At 55.0% G+C, this 20907-nt stretch overlaps 1 protein-coding gene across 1 annotated transcript in view; it reads right to left on the bottom strand.

Moving 5' to 3' along the window:
- Cspg4 (chondroitin sulfate proteoglycan 4) overlaps positions 1-19808 on the bottom strand; it is a 36907-nt gene extending 17099 nt beyond the window's left edge. The window contains exons 1-2 of the mRNA XM_052761290.1: positions 19565-19808; positions 758-921 (exon numbers count right to left, since the gene is read on the bottom strand). Coding sequence (XP_052617250.1) covers positions 758-921; positions 19565-19652 — 252 coding nt within the window. The 5' untranslated portion in view covers positions 19653-19808. The remainder of the gene's footprint in view (positions 1-757; positions 922-19564) is intronic.
- Between the last annotated feature and the right edge of the window lie 1099 nt (positions 19809-20907).

Genomic DNA, 20907 nt, shown 5'->3' with positions numbered 1-20907 from the left:
GGCGCAAAGCTGCACAGAGAAACCCTGTCTCGAAAAACCTAAAAAAAAAAAAAAAAAAAAAAACAAACAAACAAAAAAAAAAAAAAAAAAAGAAGCAGGTGGCGCACGCCTTTAATCCCAGCACTCATGAGGCAGAGCCAGGCGGATCTCTGTGAGTTCGAGGCCAGCCTGGTCTACCAAGTGAGTTCCAGGAAAAGGCGCAAAGCTACACAGAGAAACCCTGTCTCGAAAAACAAAAAACCAAAACCAAAACCAAACAAAAAAAAAAGAAGCAGGTGGCAATGGCACTGTTACTATCACAGAATGCCTGCCCCACCATACCACGGGGGAGCCTAGGGGGAAAGGGGAGCCCCAGTGGAGGGACTTGAGCCAGGTGGGTACCAGGGGACACTCCCTGGGAAAGGGAGTACTCCTCACACAGAAACGTCAAGGAGAGGGGAGAGGAAGACCACGGGGATAACAGTGAGAAAGCCTGTTAGCCAGATACTGTGAAAAGGTGGATGCAGGTAGCGGTTCAGTGCTCTCGAGTCCAGATGGCCAGCTAGGGGCTGTGAAGAGAAACGAGGCTGGAGCCAGCTAGCAGGCAGAAGCGCTGCACCAGGAACTCACTCTCGCTGGAATGTCGTTGTCCGCTCACAACAGTGGACAGATCAAGACCCCAGGGCAGAGGTGACTGGCATGAGGTCGCACAGGCAGAAGCGAGGCATTCTGAACCGGAGAAGGAGCTCCTAGCCCTGTTCCCAGGAGTGCCACTCACCTGTAGGCGTCCGGAGGCGAGCTGGAGCAGGAGGTGGTCAGCTTGGCCTGCGGCCAAGAGAAGCAGCGCCTCGGGCTGAGATGTAGAGAACTGGAGCAGCAAGTCCACTCTGGTCAGGGCTGTGGGCACGGGCACCTCCAGGTGGTTCTCCCCGAAGAAGGAGGCTGGCGAGAGAGGGAGCTGTGGTCAAGGCCAGGCTCCTGCCAGGAGGAGGCTAGGGATCGCAGAGATGGACAGCTGGGCTGCAGGAGGCGCTTCCACGCCGACACGCCCCATAGCTCTGTGCGGCACTGTCTAGGGGGCCTTGTTAGGACTCTTGCTATCCCACAGGTTTCCTCCACCTCTGGGCCCCAGAGAAAACCCGTCCTGGGTCTGATCTTTCCCTGTCTTGTCCTCATCATATATCTTGGTGGGCACAGTCCCCGGGAACAGAGTTCCAGGGGACTCTCACAATGAAGGGGTTCCCTGGTCACATCCCTTCTCCTAGGGTGGGCTCTTCATACTCCTTGACATGACCATGTTTCACCTCTGTGGTTGGCCAGAGCTGGTGCCTGATCGTGGAATGCAAACAGGTAATTTTTTTTCTTTCATGCTATTTTCCCAGTGCCTGTGGGGATGGGGTGGGGTGAGGTGGGGCAGCTTATAGCTCAGAGCCTGCCAAGGAGCAAAGGCTCCCGGGCCAGTTGGGAAGCACGTGCAGTGTCAGATTCAAAATGGGCCAAAACTTCCTCCATCACGCTGCGATTGCTTCCTGCTGCATCATTATCATTGGTCTCTGGTGAGTAGTCACATCCGGCCTCTCTGTTTCCAGACTTGCCCAAGGAGCCAGAGAAGACAACAGTGGAGTTCCCCTTCTCTAGGCCAAGCCACGGCTGAATCTGAGCACAAGGGTAGGACGGACCACAGGTCTGCCAGCTGGACCAAAGAGAGCCTCCTCAGGCAGCAGGACAGATATGGTCTACCCAAGGGTTAGTGACTGCCATCCAGGCCCCCTTTGGACCCCACTGAGAACCTCCTCCCTTGAAGCAGCTTCAGTCTTGGTCTGGGCAGTTTCCTAAAATTAGCTTTCCTCTGTCTCCTGCCCACCACCACAGTTTCTGGTCCATTCCTTTGTGGTGATTAGAACCGTGAATGCTGGCAGATATCTAACGTGGGGGAAAGACTGCAGGAGGAGAACAAGAGAGTCATCCGAGTCAGGCTTCTCTGAAACTTCAGGCCCGGTCAGGCTGATGCTTCTGATAGAGATGATCCGGCATCAGCCACACAACTGCTGGGCCCTGGCCAGCCTGAGCCAGCTGACATCCGCCTGAGAGAGCAGAGAGCAGCCTCAGCCACTGCAGGGGCCTGTGCCTTTTCTGCCCCAGGAGGGATGGCCAAGAAAGATAATGCTGTTCTCAGGGCTGAGCTGAAATCTCTCTGGTGGCTCCTGGGGCCTCGAGTTAAAAGGACAGAGTGAGCGCAAAGCCACCTGCCCAGGTGTTCCTGGCACGCTCTGCAGACCCAATGTATCTTGTGCCAGGGAACCTCAGACCAAGAACCTGGCAGGCAGTAGATGCTTGGGGTGTGTGTGTGTGTGTGTGTGTGTGTGTGTGTGTGTGTGTGTGTGCTTGAGCAAAATGCAGCAGGCTAAACCAAGGGCAGCCACAGAAAGAGGGTGGGGCACACAGCCCCCACAGGATGGAGCCACCACCCTGGTGGGCTGGAGCGGCTTGGAGCAGCTGGCGAGATCCGAGCAGTAAACCTTCAGGGATTTCGTGAGCCAGGTGATGCTGCCCACTCTGAGAATATTTATATCCTGCAAAGAGGTAAACATCTCAAACTAGGGCTGGGCTGCTCACCACCCACAAGGAAGAGGGCACTCTTCCCTTGGTGAGAGGGATCCCATCCAAACTCCCTTGCACAGACGGTATATGCCAACTTCCTAGGTCTTAGATGAAGCCGGGGCTCTGGGTCAGGCACCAAGGTATATGGCTGGCCCTAACCACTGAACCACCAGCATTATCTACTCCCTTCCCACAGGAGAGAGCAGCAGCCTGTTTGGCTAAGTGGGAGGGTGGCAGGAAGCAGAGGTACTTTCCAGAGAGCTGGGGTCTGAATAAGTCCATTGAGGGACTGGGCCCTGCTGTTTCCTGTGTGGAGAGGCGCTCACACTGGCTGCCTTGTGCTGCTGGAGTGTGCAGGCCAGGCAGCCCCCTTGTCCGAACAGAGGCCTCTGAAGCCAAGCTGGCTGGGGCTTTGGAAACTCTGACAGGACTACCCCTCACCTCCAATACTTGTGCTTCTCTTACCCCTTCTGATAGGCTGCATCCAGAACTGGTAGGTAGGGGGCAGCTGAGGAGGGGCTTCAAATACAAAGAGAGTGCAGGATGAAGAAATAACAAGCTAGAAGTCAATCTCAGAGGACTTCTTGGAGGAGGCGAGGGCGGCATCACAGAGGAAGGGGAATAAATGATCTCAGAGACAAGGATCGGCGAAAGGCTAGTAGGGATGCACAGATCCTTCTGGGTGGGACAGTGGAGGCTTCTGCTCCCACACCCCCTACTGGTTCTAGATAACTTACAGGCAGAGAGAGTCTATGGGCTGAGGGGGGGTGGGTTGTAGTAGTAGTGTGTTTAGGCCAAGCCCTCTGTGTGGGAGGGGCAAATGCCCCAGGCTCTGGGAGATGATCTGGAGAGGCAGGAAGGCTGCTTGCTGCCTGTGTGGGCTTTTTTTTTTTGGGTGGAGGAAGGTCACAGGTGAGTGTCCAGGGCTACGCAGATGTGCATGAGTGTGTGGGTGGCTGCTGGGGTGTCTTTGGGGTTTGTATAAGGCTATGTGTTTGTGTATACGCATAAGGGCCCAGAGCTGTTAGGACAGAGGAGCCATTGTGCCCAGCCCATCCTGACTCCCTTGCCTGCCTGCCATTACTGGGACAGGCCTGGCTCCCTCAAAGAGGCCATGTGTTCCTAGAGGGCTCCTGCCCCTCCCATCCCAGAGTTCTGCCCAAGGTGGAGAAGTCCGCGTGGCTTCCCACCCTTCCTCTCATGAACAGGGAGCTGCTGTCTGGGCCCCAGGGTGGGGTGGCTCCATGCTTTTCCTGAGACCCAGGGTTAGGAGACAGAAAGAGCTTGTGTCCTGCTATGCTGGTGCCTCTCACAGATGGTCAGGGGAGGCTTTGATCAGTCTTCTAGATGGTTATCCTTTGGCAGGTCCTGGATGGTCCTGGTACCTCCTGGATGCCTGGGGTGACGCTCCTGGGAACTGTGTCAATGGGGACTGGCTGGTCCTTGCCCCAGGGAACACTTAGCATTGAGTTTTGTTGAGGTAGGGTCACTATGCAGTTAAAGTGACCCTTGAACTCTGCGTCATCTTGGTAGGATTACAGATGTGCACTAGCATGCTGCACCTGGAGTTGCTTATTAGGATGCTCAACCTTCTGCTTGTCAGCAGGCTCCGGGGACAAGGGCTCCCTGTGTGGGGAGTACCTATGTGCCTTAGCATCTCTGTGGCTGGGAGCAAGGTTTCCAGTTTAGATGCTTCCCCTAGTCGTGCGGGACCGCTGTAGACCCAGCTCCTCACGGTCCTCCGAACTCTGTGCAAGCCAACTGTCTCTCTTCCGATCTCTCCTCTCAACGCCTCTGTCTATGACTCTCAGCCCACCTCAGGCCTCTAACCCTCCTAGTCTCTCTTCCCCGGCCTTTGTCTCTGACTTCGCTTATGCCCAGCTTCTCGTAACTGGGAGTACAACTCCCTGTCCTAGGAGGTACTGGAGAGTCAGGCCTCTGGCTACCCATGTCTCCCGAAACCCTGGAGAACAAGTTCCACAATATCAAAGTTCTCTATAGTGCAGGCCTTATAGAGGATACGGGGGAAGCTATCAGACTTGGTCTCAGAAAGGTAAGCTTCAGGTTTCAGCTCAGCCACTGTCTGAACCCCACCCCAGCCCCACCCACAGCACCCTCTCCCCCGGCAGTGAGCCCCTGTGAGCTCCGTGCTGCCCCTCATAGCCTAGGGCAGTCTGGCGGGCCCCCACAGCTGGCTTGCGTCATGGGCAGTGGCAGCATTCCTGGTTGTCTGCCGTCGTCGCCTGACTTTATAAGGGAGAAAATGGGAGCCCAGAGCTGTTGGGCAGGATGGGCAGTCGGAGTGCCTGCTGCCCAGCTGAGTGCAGGGTGGGGGGTGGGAGCCCTGGGTGTGTGAAAACGGGGGTGACGTCCAGTGCTGCTGCAAGAGATCTTCACCGATCATTCATTCATTTATATGAGTGCACGTGCATGTGCATGCACATATACACACACACACACACACACACACACACACACACACACACACACACACCCTAGTGCAGCCATTGGGATGGAAAAGAAGAGCCAGCCTGGGAGAGACAGAAAGCCTAAGAGAAACGCTGAAAAATGAGACATAGTGACCTGTCCTCACAAAGACTGAACTCGAGGGACACACAGACTAGAGTTAGGAAAGGGGAAGCCAAGGGAGAAAGTGAAGACAGGAGCCTACTGCTGTGGGTTGGGATGAGGAGTGTCCAGCGAGTGGGGAGCAGAGGATCCTGCCTTGGAGAAGCTGGATTTCTCTACCACAGCCTGTGAGGTTTGCCATCAGGGGTCATGCATCCTGGTTCCAGGCCTGAGAAGGCAGGGTGAGGCTGCAGTTTTAAAGGGAGTCTGAAGGTCTGTGGGGTAGACTCTTGGGAGGGCTGAGGCAGGGGTGAAGGGCTCTCTGTCTACCACCACGGGTGTAGGGGGCCCACCTGGGGCTGAATGCAGCCTTTGTAAGAGCAATGGGCCAAATGCCCTGCTTGAGCCATTGCGCTCTCTCTGAGGTCACCCAGCCCACAGGCCAGCTTGCCTTCCCTTGGACCTTCAAGGACTCCCTTTCTTGTCTCCACCAGAGTTCTGCCCCCAAGCCAGGGAAACCTGAAAGAGGCTAGGGGTGAGCAGAGCCCAGAGGCTGGTGCCCTGGCTATTGAGTCTCCCTGCTCTGGGCTGGGGGAGCAGTGATAGGCTGACCAAAGCAGCCAAGGAGTCCTCATGGACCAGTGTGTGTGTGGTGGTGGGTGTGGGTCAGCATACCTGGAGAGAACATGTGAGTGTGGGGTCGGTGAGGAGCTGGGTCCAAAGACTATTACAACTGTGTTCTGGATCCTGGTTGGCCAGGACTGAAGGATAGTCTACCCTACCTGTCCCTTCCTTCCACCCCTTGGCAAGAGCAAATCTGCCTAGTAGGCCTAGCTTGGGGGGGGGGATATCTGCTCCCCACGTACCCTCCATCAGTACATCCCACCCCCTACAAGGCCAAGCTACCATCCTGATCCTGGCTACCAACTTTCCTTGCCTCTGCTGCTCTGAAGGTATGGAAAGAGAAGGTGAAATGGAAGAGATTCAGGTCAGACCAAAGGGACAACAGCCTCCATGTGCATGACGCTAGGGTTACCAGCCACATCTACACCTCTCACTGCTAAGAGTTGCCGACATCCCTGGAGACTGCCCACGGTTGCTGCTCTTTAGCTATCCTCACCTGATTCCAGGCTTCCCAGCCATGTTGCCAGCAGTAGACCAGTTCAAAAATCACACCGGACTGGGATTTAGAACAGAAATGGTCCTCCCTCTCAGGAGACAAAAACCTCATCCCAGGGCAGTGCTGGACCACCTAGCACTGTGAGACTCACCAGCAAATGACCATCACAAATGAACACTAATTCATTTAGTGTTCTGGGATCAGCATGGTCTTCTTTCCCTCACCCCAAGAACTGTGAGGCCACAAGAACCAAGTTTGGAACTTCACTCTCATAGACTTTTTGGTTCCCTGAAAGTCCAAAGAGGCAAGAACAGGACACGGTTTCCTCAGTTATTGCCTGAGCCCTGGCTCTGGCACTGGCCTCAGTTACTGGTCCTCTCAACAACTACCGTCAGTCAGTCATGCTGAGGGCCGTAGACTAAGGATGATTTCCAAAGTAGAGGCCCATATGAAGGATGAGTGCTCCCGGAGAGAGAGCAGGAACGGGCTGGGAGATGCCCTGTGAGCTCTCTAGGGGCAGGGCTAGTGTCCTAGGCTTCCAGCCACATATCCCAACCCTGGGGCCATGTGGGGCACAAGAGGAAGAAGGAGGGAAAATGAGAGGTTTTGAGAGTCCACCCAGGCTGGAGGCTGCGACAGGGAGGAAGCCGGCCTCAATGGAGTCTTTGTGGAGCTCCACTGCTCCCCTGCCCCAGGCAAAGAGGGCGGGCGGGACCAGGGTGGTGGGGAGCAATTCCAAGAGGCTTTTCTCTGCCTTATAATTTTCCTGCTTGTTCAGATGGGTGGATTTCCAGGCCCTTTTCCACATTCCCTATCCCTGGCTGGCCAGGCCCTAGTGGGTGTGAGATTCCCATCTCAGTGGGTCCAGCCTGGGATAAGGTTCCCGGCACGCAGAAGAAAAAGAAGGGACTCCCCAGACCCCTGGCAGGATCTCTCTGAGACACCTCCCATCTTGGGGACACGGAGGCTTAGAGAGGACACTTCCCTGTGCAAGGGGTTCACAGGGACCGAGGCCAGACTAGGACTGAAGCCCCTGTGGGTGTGGCTCCAGAGCTGGGTGCTGCGGGTGCTGGCAGGGAGGTGCATGCATACAAAAGCAGTGGCTCCAGCACGTGAGTCGGAAATGGAGCATCTGCACCGGCCGGGGTGGGAGGAGGGGTGTGAGGGTTGGCATCTTGCCTGGGGAAGACACACTTTTTCCCTTCTTGTCCCCCTGAGGCTCCCTCTGTCAGGGTCGGGTGGAAGTGGGAGGAGTGGAGGGCCGGAGGGAACACATCTGCTTGGGCTGGCAGGGTGAAGCGGCCTGGCTTCTCCTGGAGCAGCTGCGGGTGGGCTCTGGGAGCTGCTGGGAGCGGGAGGGGCTGGCAAGGGGTGGCCCAGTCTTCTCAGAAGCCAGTGATTAAGTGCCAGTCCTGCCCACTGGGGTCTTGGAGGTCGGGAAGGGTGGAGAATAGGGGGGGTCTAGGAACTAGGCATGGGGGGGGGTGCTCTGAGAGTGTCTGTTGGGCCAAGCCCTCTCACAGGCAGAGCTCATATATACACAGACCACAGTGCCACAGACCAGTCATGAGAGGAGGGTGTTGTTACTGGGCGGTTGGGAAGGTGTCTCAGGGCTCCCTTGCCTGGCAGGCTGGGTTTGGAAATGGGGTGAGTGAGCTGCGATGGGAAACAATGAGTATGGGCCTGGGCAGCGCTTGGTGGCACTGTGTGTGCAGAACAGGCCATGTTCCTTGGAACGATCAGGTCTAACATTTAGGGAAGAAGAGGGGGAGACCTACAGATAGATGCTCCTCATCAGGAGCTGGATTAGGGATCATCTGTCTCCCATAACACAGACAGACAGACAGGCAGACGGGCAGATGGGCAGGCAGTGTGTGTGTGTGTGTGTGTGTGTGTGTGTGTGTGTGTGTGTGTGTTAGATTAAACCAGAGCCTTGCTCATACTAAGCGTGTGATTTACCACTGAGCGACAGCCCCACATGTTAGAAGCTTTTCAGGGTAGGACCTAGGCTTGTGTCCCTGCACAGGGCACTTGCACATCCACAAGGTCCATGGGCGTGTAGATGGAGGACGCATCAGTAGGTAGAGGAGTAGAAATCAAAAGGAGGTGACATTTGGCCCCACTTGAGAATTTTCTTTTTCTTTTTAAAAACCTTGCCGGGTGGTGGTGGTGCATGCCTTTAATCCTAGCACTTGTGAGGCAGAGGCGGGTGGATCTCTGAGAGTTCGAGGCCAGCCTGGTCTACAGAGCGAGTTCCAGGTTCCAAAGCTACACAGAGAAACCCTCTCTTGAAAAAAACCCAAACCAAACAAACAAACAAACAAAAAAAACCCTTTAACCTTTATTTTTTTATGTGTATGGGTGTCTTCTTTCATGTATGTCTGGGCACTACATGCATGCAGTCCCTGGGGAGGCCAGAAGAAGGTGTCAGATCCCTTGGAACTAGAGTTATAGCCAGTTGTGAGCTGTCATGTGGTGCTGGAAATCAAACTCATGTCCTCTGGAAGAGCAGCCAGTGCTCCTAACCTCTGAGCCATCTCCTCAGTCCTGAGGATTTCTATCAAGGAGATCTGTCTCAGACAGGCAGAGCATCAAAACACCACACTGGCCAGTGCCCAGCTACAGGAGTCTGTGGCTAGAAGGTTGAGCCCAGAAACCACCAGGCGGAGGGCTAATCAGGCCGTCCACAGAGCCCTGACCGAAGCCTCACATCTCATGTAGACCTGCCTCCTGCTGGAGCTGGTTCCCACTGAGTTTCCTGTCACCCGTGGCTCCCAGGAACGAAACCCTATTCTTGCCACCACGTACTCATCTTTTTTTTCTTCCATCCTCAGGTGTGGTCTCTTTTTCTGGACCCTCAGGACCTCTGCCAGTGGCTCTGGACATCTGGGCCAGGAACCCTCATGTCCAACCGCACTCATAGCAAACAAGGTCATGCCACCCCAACCTGCTCACTGGCCCAGTAAAGTTCCCACTACCCAGCCACTGTAGACAGAAATCTGGGTTCTGGGTCCACTCCTTCCTCCCTCTTCATTGTCGAGGGACATCCATTTTCCTTCCATCCTGCCTCTAAATTCTCAAATTAACCTCCCTTCCCACTGTGCCGTTCTGCAAGGCAGATCACCACCATCCTGTGCCCGCCTTAGTTAACTTCCTGCTGTCCACTGCAAGTAATAGCCACAGTTAAACTGATTTGCCCAACATCCTCCCTTGCCTGGAAGCTTTGGGTGGCTCTCCATTCCGAGACCAGGCTCCAAACCCCAAGCGTGGTGTGGGAGGCCCTGAGTGACTTTCGCCTGTCCACAGCGTTCTCCCTCATCTCCCTTGAACTTGCCATGTGCCAGCCTTGCTGGACCGCAGGCTTTTCTGCCCAAATCTAGCAGATACCCATCCCTGTCTTGGATCCAGCTCTCTTCTTCTTTCTCTCTGAGGACAAGCCTCATGCCTCCCTCCCCTTGTCTTACAGGCAAGGCATCCTTCTTTCATTTGGGGTCCAAAGACCCTCGGGCTTGGGAAGCTGTGTGCCTGTCACTTCTCTTGGTTGACACTGTGAGTTTCAGGCACAAGACTGACCTCGTGTGATGGAGGGAGATGGTGGGGAGGGGCGTATGAAGGGTGGCCACATGCCCTCAGGTGGTCCAGGTGGTCCAGGTAGCACCTTGGAGACTGCCTCAGATATTCTCCACTGTGTCTCACCCCCAGCCTCCTTTCTAGCCCTGCTAACCATCTAAGGGGCCTGGACACAGTGGCTGAGGAAGAGTGGGAGACTGCTCCAGCCAGGGAGTGCTTTTCTGGCCATGGTGACCCAGTCTGATGCTTGTTTTTAAAGAAAATAGACTATGAGCCCCTATTTATAGCTGGAGGCATAGCCACAGACAGAGGACAGGGTTTGAAGTTGTGCAGGGCCCTGCTCCAGCAGAGCTCAAGGAGGGGCCATTCCCAGGCCCCCTCCCCATCCCCCAGGCTCTAAGGAAGTGCCTGTGGGATCCTGACATTCCCGGGGACAGGATGTAGCCTATGTATTGGGCTAGGGGACAGGGCCTGGGTGAAGGGGATGGAAAATTTCTCTTGGGATTATTGGTCTCAGGGGCCCAGACTCCCTTGTGGGAATGGGTGGATGTGGGTCTATTTTGTCTACCGAGCAGACAGAGGAGGGCCTAGGGGTGCCAGCTGCAGAGGGAGCACTTCAGACTGTCACCCAAACTGGGTAAAAGATGACAGAAAGAAAGAGCAGGACGAGAGAGGGGCGAGGCAAAGATGTAGAGCTAGTGATGGGAAAGGAGGAGATGGAGAGAGAGGGACCACAGACATGGGAGAAGTGGAGCCAGCTAGCCAGGGACAGGGATGGTCAAGTTGGAGAAACAGAGATGGGACAGAAAAGAGTCTGGGAGAGAGATGAGACAGCAGCCCAGTGGTAGGCAGGATCAACAGTGGGAGGGGGGCAGACATGGGCATTTCTGCCTACAGGGAGTCTTCAGGGACAGTGTGGGGCCTGACATGGAACCAAACAGGCAAGGCCAATAGTAGGCATCTCTGTGACCTCCTCCCTAGAAGCCAGGCCTTCCCATTCATCCCTAGACCCTGGGCTTGGAGACCCCTCTCTTTCTGGTACTCATGGTGTATAAACCTAGGTCTGGGGGAGGTACAAGAAAACGCTACAGGTGAGGTAGGACCTTAGGGGTCAGCTCCATCTTTGGCTTTCTAGGGAGTGAGCTTCCTAGTTCTGAGAGGCTACAAGCCAGAGCAGCAGGAGCATTCACCTGCTGCCAGTCACGGTGCAGATGTGGCCTCTGTTGTGCTTATTAGGGGCTCTGGGCTGACTGGAGCTTGGGCATGTGTCATGCAGCCATAGCCACAGCCGGTGACTCAGACAGTTAAAAAAAGGAGCAGTCCCAAGCAGTGACTCAACTGGCTCTGGAGGGGCTGGGTGGGTCTGGCTGGGACAAAATGGGGTGGTCTGAGTTTATTTTTGGCAGGGTGGGGCCAAGCTAGGGGGTGGAAGATGGGAACCGGGGGTGGAGGGAGGCTCTCCTCCTAGGAGAGCCCCAGGGTCTGGGGCTAACTTTGGGAAGTGATTTCCCATTGCCAGGGCACACTGGCTCACCAGTGCCCTTAAGCCCATACTGTGTGACCCAGGACAAGCAGCTAGCTAGAAGCTGAGCCCCTGTCCTGTTCTTAAGAGCGTGGACTCAGAACTTTAGAGCTGACTTGGGAGATTCAAGTCCCCATAGTAAGCATAGGCTCAAGTTCCCTACCCCTCAGTTTTCACTAATTGGAGGAAGAAGCCTCCATCTCAGCCCCTATTTCTAGAAGCACCCAGCTGGGCTACAGATGGGTGATCAGAAGCACACGGGCCCCAGATGCCTGGAGACAGAAGCAGCCAGGGGCAGGCGCCTGGATTCTATTAGCACATCCGGGGAGCTAGCTGGGTCCTTCCCGGTACGCTATGGGGTGAAGGCAGAGGTATCTCAACCCGGAGGCTTAGACTTTGGCTAGTTCTCCATCCCAAGGGTTCTTCTAGAGTCACAATGCCGGACTTCTCACCCTGCAGCCCTCTCTGGGGCTTCACTTCTTGCATGTCCTCACTAGACTCACACACAGACATCACCAACATCCCAGAGACTTCTTGTCAACCTCTCTCAGCCTGAATTTCTTCTCCTTGTTACGCAGCTGCCCATTGCTGATTGCAAGTGGTGTTAGTGGCCCCATGGTCCTCTTGACCTCCAACCACGTTAGGTCAAAGTCACTGGGCTCTGGTCAGAGTTGGAGTGTACCAAGAGAAGGCCCCGTGGGGTTGGCAGAGGGCAAGGAAAAGACAGGCTTCTGGGCTCCCCTGCTCATAAACAGTACTGGGGCCCATCTTTCCCTCCCCACTTACTTTCTCTGGGCACGGGGTTCCAGTACCTTTTGGTTCCTCACTTGGCATCCTCTGACTGAGTTTCAGCTCCATGCCAGCTCAGTGTGCCTTGTTCAGGGCAGTCAGCTACGGGGAAGTGGGTTCTGGGCACCCAGGAGGGGCCTTCTGCTTCTGCCAGTGAGCCAGGTGGGACCTCAGCCCTCAAGCAGGACAGATGCGGGATCCTGTCTCCACTTTGTGAAGGGTCCTGGGCTGGGGGTGTGGTGGGTAGGCAGCAGCTGGTTGATAGCTTTCACAGTGCCCTTGCCTTGGAACCTTTCCTGAACAGGAGCACCCCACTGCTGAGCCACCCACCCCAGAAAGACGGTAGGGACAGAGTGACAGCAACTTCGGGCACACGTGCTCGCAGAGCTTTTCTTCCAGGCCGCGATCTGGCTTGGCTGTCTCCAGCGCATGTGAGAGGGAGGAATTACTCTTTCCTGGTTTATAAAGGACTGACTGGAGGCTCAGAGGGGGCCAAGCCAAGGTCACACCAGGAGCGTTAGAGCTGGAATCTAATCCCAGATGAGCGCTCTGACTCCATGTCTGTAACCGCTGTGCCTAGCCTCTTGCCTCCCCATAGAAGGTCTCTGAGGAACCGAGGGCTGAGAGCAGGAAAGGTGGGGGTTGAGTCAAAATGAGAATAGGAAAGGAGCTCATCCATAGCCCAGAGACTCCCAAAATGGTGATTTGTTCTCCCTCTGCCAGGAAGGCGGGTGGAGGGGTGTGGGGGAGTGGATGGGGGGGAGCAGGAGGGGAGTTAAGCCTGCCTTGCCCCAGCTGCAGCAGAACTTCTTGGTCCCAGTGCCTGTGCACTTGCGAAGGGGGCAGGGAGGAGCTGATGTCGTGGGAATCAGCATCCTGGGCCCACTGATATTTATAGCTGCCCCCTCCTGAAATGTGGGCGGGGAAGGGTTTGCTCTTAGGTGGGAACGGAAGTTGGTGTCCTCTCCCCAGTCCTCTCTGCTCCCCAGGGAGCAGATTGGCCTAGACTTAGCCAGAGGTCCTTCCTGGGCCAGGGTGTGTGTCCTGAACTGGGGGGCTTCCCCTAGGGCTGCTGACTTGGGGGCTGGACATTGTTCTTGTCGAGTCACGGAACAATGCACTGTGTGCGTATGCGTACGTGTGGGCACACACACACATGCATGCACACCTGCTGAGTGTCTTTTTTTTTTTTTTGAGACATGGTTTCTCCATGTAACAGCCCTAGCCATCCTGGAACTCACTCTGTAGACCAGGCTGGCTTCGAACTCACAGAGATCCACCTGCCTCTGCCTCCCGAGTGCTGGGATTAAAGGCGAGTACCACCACTGCCCGGTCCTGCTGAGTATCTAATCATAGGTCAGGAGACAGAGGGAAGGTGAAAGTGGGCTGTTTCATACAGGGCCCCAAGAGAAAAGTTGACTAGGCTGGTCTCAGGGCCAGTAGTGGTAAAAAGACTCCCAGGGGCTGCGGTGCTGAAGCTTGAAGAACTGGGGAAGGGAAGTCCAGCTGGGGCAGATGTGGAAGGGTGCTGGAAATAGCAGATGTTAACTGATGGCCGTGCTCAACCAGACACGAGGACATGGTTCACCTTGACCATGGAGGCTGATGCATGGTAGGGAGACGGGCACAGCATAGCAATGGTGCGGCAGGGTCTGCAGGCAGGAGACACTGAGGCATTTGCCTACCCGAGTGTTCAGGAATCCTATTTGATGGCAGGAGTAGTAGGGTGGGAGTCTGGGACAGGAGAAACCTCAGAGTTTGGTGTGAGGAGACTGTGTTCAGGGGCTGCTCCCTGCCTTCAGGCTTCCTGCTCAACCGCCTGGAGAAGGACACTTTACAGGAAAGCCTGCAATCAGTCTTGAGTGGGATTCTTTGAAGTAATATCTCTCTCTCTCTCTCTCTCTCTCTCTCTCTCTCTCTCTCTCTCTCTCTTTCTCTCTCTCTCTCTCTCTCTCCCTCTCCCTCTCCCTTTCCTCCCCCTTTCTCTGCCACAGAATCCTCTATTAAAACAGTATATATATATATATATATATTTTTTTTTTTGACACAGGATCTCATGTAGTCTCACTATCAAGTCTGAATGTCTAGGATCCTTAGACTCACTATTTAGCCAAGAATGACCTTGAACTCCAGATCCTCCTGCTTCTGCCTCCAAGTCCTGGGATAACAGGTGCATGCTGCCACACTCAGTGTATGTGGTGCTGCTGGGGACTGAACACAGAGCTTCACACATGCAAGACAAGCACTCTTACAAATAAGCCACATCCCCAGCCCAACATTATTATTATTATCATCATTATTATTATTATTATTATTTATTTTGAGACAGTGTCTTGCTCTGTAGCCTAGGCTGACCACACACTTTCAATTTTGCTTCTTCCTCTCGAGTACAGGGATTACGGTAATGTGCTATCACTCCTGGCAAAAAGGACATAAAACTCAATCTACAAACATTTGTTCCGGAAGCTGCTCCACGCGTACTGGGTGAGACAGGCATCCCACATTCCCAGAATCGTATACCTCCAGGTGGGCTGGAGGTGACCCCTGGGAGCACTTTGAGGCACATTCTGAAATCCCTGGTCAGCACAGTGACCTCTCCAGCCCCCAGTGGACCAACCCTGTGCTCAGCTATGTGGTGGAGAGCCAGGAAAGAGGACATCAGACATCTGTTCCCATGGGGCTGCTGCTCCTGCGGGTGAGGCCATCACCCATGTCAGGAAATAAGGACAAAGGGCAGGGAGGCCTGGCCCCCACTAAGGAAGCACTGTGTGACTTCAGGGCAAGCAACTTCTTGAGCCCTGCTGTGACCCACTTGGGGCTGGTCTGGAGTCAGGGTTTCTGCTCTTAGGTCTGTGGAGGCAAAGGGGGTGGGGACATACTGAAACGTTTAAGTAAGCATGAGCCATGGCTGGCAGCCTGGCTAATGCACACCAGAGTTGGCAGAGCTGGCTCCCCCACAGGCTTCGAGCCGGCAGGCGTGGGTAGGCACTGAGCGAGAAGGGCCGGTCAACAGGACAGGCAATGTTCTTGGCCAGGCCCACCCACACTGCTTCTAGAACATGGGTGATCCATGCCACCAAGCCACCTTGACAGCAGCCCCAGGCTACAAACTGCATCAGAGACAAATGTGTGACTTCCTTCGCTGCCCTAGCTGGAAGTAGGTGGAGGTTTTTAATGGGGGTTTGCTGTGACGACTTAGGAGGAAAGGTGGGAACAATCGCTGGAGGGACAGGGATCTGGATTTCTCTAGGAGATCTCTCTCTTCTTGTGGGGTGCGAGGCTGAAGTCACACTGGTGGATGCCTCTATCCTGCTGGCCTGATCTGGGATGGCCCACTCTGTTGGGATGAATGAGAATGCCTACAGTGATTGGGGGAGTCCTTATTTCTCTCTGAGCCCAGTTTCCTCCTCTATAAAATGGGATTATTTCCTGCCTTGTACTCCAGCACCCACCAGGGCTGGCTCTGGAAGGAAGTGATCAGACTGAGTGATGAACTGGCTTAACCCTCTCCCTGTTAGGAGATTTGTGTTCTCCAGGAGGCCAGAGAGCTAGGGAACCCTGCCCTAGAAAGGATCTAAACTCTCAACTCTTGGTGTTGATCCAGTTAATCCCAAGATTCCTTGCAGATTCAGCAATGAAGGTAATATGGTGCATCCAGACCCACTTTGTCAGCCCTTAGAACAAGAGTTTTATCTCTAGAAGGTTCTGCAGAATTAACACAGGCTGGGGCAGAGGGCATGCTGGAGAGGCTCTGGATGGGGCCAGCAGTTGTCAGGGAGCCAGTGAAGCAGAGAACCAAAGAGGAAGCTGGCCGAAACCCCAGCCCACAGACCCCTAATTTATCTTCTCCTGGTCCTGACCAGGAGCTACAACTTTGCACCCCACTCCACCATGTCCTCCAAGGCACCACCCAAGTCCAGGTCTGTCAGGTAGAGGACTGGAGATGAGGCAGCGGCTACTCCTGCCCTTACCGCCTCTGGCAGGGTCTATGAGAACAGCTGCATCCCAACCACCATGGCCTGTGCCTGTGGGTCCTCATGTGCGCGCTCCCTCTGTGTGCACAGTGAACAAGCGCGGACGCCAGGGATATCCAAGTCCCCCTCCCTTACCCTATCCTGGGCAGCACGCCCAGTTCCCAGACAGCCTATACACTTCCTGCGTGAGCTCCACACATGCCCATTCCCTTCCCTGTGGCCCTCTCTCTTCGTGGTCCCAGCAATCAGCAGCTTGGCCCACCTGGCATGGCTCACCCTCCCCCATACCCCCACTCACACCCCGGCAGGCACTGCTAAAAGGCTCTTCTTGTCCTGCTTGGGCATGTGGACCCTGTGAGGGGGGAGTTCAGTTATGTTTAGTTCTGGGGCAGCTTTTTTAGAGTCTGGGTGGGCTGGGCTAAGGCCCTGGCCTCTGTCCTGCCTCACAGATCCGGGGCAGCATGCACAGTGCACACACAAGGTTCATCTGTCTCCACACCACGGATGCCCCTGTAAATCACTCTCAGAGCCAACAGGATCTACTCTGATTCTCTTTCTAGTATCTGGGGCCCTGGAGCCCCACTGTCTTAAATACCCCATGTCTTCTGATTCCCGTCCAGATAATCCTGAGAGCTTCCCTGGGAGGCATGCTATGTAGGTCCCACCTCAGTCCCTTATATCCCAAGTGAGGCCAGGCCAGAGAAGAGGTACAGGAGTCAATGTCCTCAGTGCTATACTCTGACACACCCCAGGTCCTGAGGTTACAGCCCAGCCTTCTTGAACTGGAATGCCATCTTCTTTCTCCTCAGTCTGTCCCTCAGGCATCACTCTCCCAGCCTCTCCCAGCTCTGTTCCTCTACCGAGGGCCTCCCACAGCACTCAGGAGGAGTGGACTCCCTTCTTCCCCTGGGCTTTTCTTGGGCAGCTGGGGTTCTGTAAAGGCCTTAGACGTTTGCTTCCTCTCTGGGGTCTCATTTCTCCCTGTCTGTACAGTTGTCTGTACCATTGAGATGTTGCCCCAGATGGTTGCCAAGAAAACTTGCCTCCCAGACCCCATGACCTGGGTACTCTGGAATGCTGATAGGTGCAGGGGAGCCACCCAAGTGTGCCTCAGCTGGGACAAGAGAACCTAAGTGCCAGGAGAGGTGGAGTGCAGCTTTCCTGAGGCAGAGCTCAGGATGGGTCTGGGCAATGTGACTCCACGGGTCAGGAAAACCAGACAACATGGGGTAGCTGGAGACCCCACAAACAGAAATCAGCCTGGGAAAAGAGTACAGACACCCACCTCCCCTGGACTCCTGGTGCTGGGCTGTGAGTTCAGCCCCCACATAAACCCTGAGACTGTGTTGGGAGTGAGAGTTAGGTGTGCTATGCAGAAGCTCTGGCATAGGGGTGAGTATCAGCTGTTTCATCCCTTCCCCATGCTCAAATCCTTCCTGAAACCCAGGGTGGGTTTATTGTTAAAACACGGGCGCCCCACTGCCCCCCACCCCCACCCCGCTCTGTATCTGCAGCCTCTTCTTGTCACCAACAGTGCCTAGGCTGTGGGCTTCATTCTGCCATTTAAGGTTTTTGTGTCCCAGCCCAATGGCTCTTCCTGTCCTGTGCTCAAAATACACCTTCCAGCCAGGCTGCTGGTCTTTCTATTTCAACACCCTGTTACACCCACCTCCCGCTCTTGTCCAGGCTGAGGACCACAGACCGGAGTGCAGACTGCCTTCCCACCCTTCAAGGTTTGACTCAAGGATGGCTGGCCCTCTGTCCCACCCATCTTGCTTCTGATTTCCTCCACACTTTTCACACGGCTCTTTCTATACACAATTAGAAACTGGTCTTTGCATTTTACTTCACTTTCCGATCTCCTGAATTAATACGAGTTCTCTCCATTCTCCCTTCGTCTTCCCCCCCTCCTCCTCCTCTTCTTCCTTCTTCCCCTGCTTTTTTTCTCTTTTGTTTGTTTTTGAGGCAGGGTCTCACTCCAGCTGAGGCTGGTCTGGGACTCATTCTGCAGCCCAGGCCGGCCTTGAACCCACAGTGCAGTCCTTGCACTTCAGCCTCCTCAGTGCTGGCATTACGGGCACACATTGCCACACCCTGATTCAGCCTGCCCATCTCTGCGCGGCCTGAGTGCCATGTCTCATGTTGGCGGTGCTAAGACGGTATCTGAGAATTGTTCTCAGTTGAAGCTGCTGGGACCCATCTCTTGGCTGGAAATTGGGGGCTGGATGAGCTGAACTCCCAGCTACCTCAGGTGCTCCCTTTTTACATCTTTCAGGTCTGTTCACCACTGGGGCTGTGAGATTATAGGAAAGGAAATCTGTGAAGCAGGGATGGGGAGCCTGGATCCGTCCATGAGTCACCTTAGTGCAGGGGGTCCTTTCCTGACTCATTTCCCTTCTGGGTGCCTTGTGACCCCCTTCTTTAGAACCAGTTTCCCCCATCTGAGGACAAGGGTGTGGCCTGGGCCCCTGGAAGGGAGACTCAAGTTCCTTCTCTGCTCTTAGTTGCTCTTGGAAACGGTCCTGAAAGATGTAGGCTGAAGGCCTGATTCATACATGGGTAGTAATGACTGATGGGCCCTGAGGCTACAGATCTTATGGCATAACCAGCCCTTGTCTCCAGTAAAGGAAGAATGCTGTAATGCTAGGATTCCTGGCCCTGTGACAGAGGCGATGTGCACCAGCACCTCTCAGAAGGTACACTTTCACTCAGGCTCTGCTGCTCAGGGACCACGGCTTGGGACAGGGGGTGTGGCACGGGCTGCCCCAGGGCTGAGGTATCTGAGGGGTAGCAGCCTTGCCTCTGGAACCTGAAGAGTGGGTGGTCCTGTGTGTCACCAACCAGGTCCTCTCAGTGAGAACAGTGATGGGGGGAAAAAAGGCTTAAATGTGGGTGGAGGTAGAGGCAGAAACCAGCCAGCCAGCCCCTGGGAACGAAGAGAGAGGTGCAGAGCAGCGAGAGGGTACACAGGCCAGAAGGCAGTTAGAGGAGGCCATGGCAGAGGTGTGCTGGGTACACACAGGGTGGGGCATTGCGCCTCCTCTCTCCTTCCCACCTCACAGCTCTCCCCATTTCTTCTGGCTTAGGGTATCTGTGTCCAGGATGCCCACTTATTACTGCCATGGGTGTCCTTTAAGTACCACTGGGGTCACCCCAAACCTGTCTGGCAGAGAGACTGGATAGCACTGAGGTGGCCTGAGTGACCCGGACAATCTGGGTGGGCAGAGCCACGCCCTTGGCAATCAGACTCCCAGGGGCCCCTTTCCCAGGATCTGACTTTCTAGGGTCAAGAAAGCCAGACAACCTGGAGTCCTTGGATAGCCGAAGTCCCCATAAACAGAGATCAGAGAAGTACAGGCCTTTGGACTCTTGATCCTGGCCTGTGAGTGCAGCCCCCACTAGATCCCCTAGGCTGGATCTGGGTCCCAGCCCCTCACTCACCAGGAGATGCAGATCTAACCAACAGGACCAAGGTTAGAGCCAGGGCCAGGGCTGGAGCTGACAGCCCGTGTCCTGGGCCGGGAAGCATCGCGGCGGGCTGGGTGTCTGGACTTGTAAGGCGAGGGAACAGAGTGTGCAGGAGTCTCAAGTCGTAAGTCAAGGGAGCAGGGCTCCTCGCAAGGGCTAGGACGCAAGGGCTGTCCGGTACTTAACTCCGGGGGCGGGGCAGGCGCCGACCCGCGCTTGGATTTCGGGCGGGGGCTCCCTCTGTCTGCTCCCACCCCCAGCCTTCTTAAAGGGGCCGTTCTGGGCTCCTGCTCCTGGTCAGGGTTGAAGGACCTTTACTGCCAAGTTAGACTCACGCCCCATTTTAAAGATTTGGGACAAAGTCTCTGAGACTTTAGATTCCCCAGAACACTGTGGGCAAGATCGCTTGAGAATGGGAAAGGAAGTGTGAGCTGCCGGCCCTCTTCTGCGGGGATGGTGGGGGTTTAGGTGCCCCAGTGGTCACAGGTCTCTAAGGACTCTGCTGGAGCAGAGCGCTAGACAGGGCTCTGAGTTTGACCTTCCCTTCCCACAGACTGTACTTTCTCCGCCTGTAAAGACTAGAGGTCTCGACCCTACGGTGCAGCTCAGTCCTGTGATAACATGTGCTTCAAAACAACCCTCAAGGCAGGGGCTGAGCACCCTTCCCCTCATTTTGTGTAGGAAGAGCCCAGCTCAGAGTCCAGGGTCAAAGGCAGGTGCCTGCCCATTTCCTGTCAGGAACCCAGGCCTCCTGACCTAAGAATCTTGGTGTTTTTCCTTACCCACTGCCTCCTGGAAATCTGGCCCTGGATTTAGCTCCTACCTAACAGCTTCAGGCTGGGGCCTTCTCCTCCTGGCTCCTTCCCAGGCAAAAGCCTGCCTAGTCCCAACCAGGAGCTGGAAAAAGCAGAGTTGTTGTGGCCTTTCCCAGTGCCTGTATTCCGCCAGCCCCAGCTGCAATGGGACCTGGCCTGGGTTTCTCCAGTGAATGGATGGGGCACCTCTGTACCTCTCTTCTCTCACACATAGCCCCCCACTGGGCTCCCTGCTGCAGCCCATGCTCCACTGTGCACCCTCTTCCCAATCCTCGCCCTTAGCAACAGTCATGTCAGTACATTTCACAACTTTCGACAGAACTGAGCCCCATTTGGATGGAGAATCTGAGGCTGGGAGAGATCAAAGGACTTGAGTAAGTTGATCCAGACAAGGGGTAGCCAAATCATTGAGCCTTAGCTCGGTGCTCTTCTTGCCATGCCTGGTTCTCTATCCCAATTCTCTTACTTGACTGTATGGCCTTTAACTGGTCCCTTCTCCTC

The sequence above is a fragment of the Peromyscus californicus genome, unplaced genomic scaffold, assembly GCF_007827085.1.
Source record: "Peromyscus californicus insignis strain IS unplaced genomic scaffold, ASM782708v3 Scaffold_11__1_contigs__length_118956290, whole genome shotgun sequence".
NCBI lineage: Eukaryota > Metazoa > Chordata > Mammalia > Rodentia > Cricetidae > Peromyscus > Peromyscus californicus.
The sequence above is the reverse complement of the archived record's forward strand: the minus strand, read 5'-3'. Positions and strand labels throughout refer to the sequence as shown.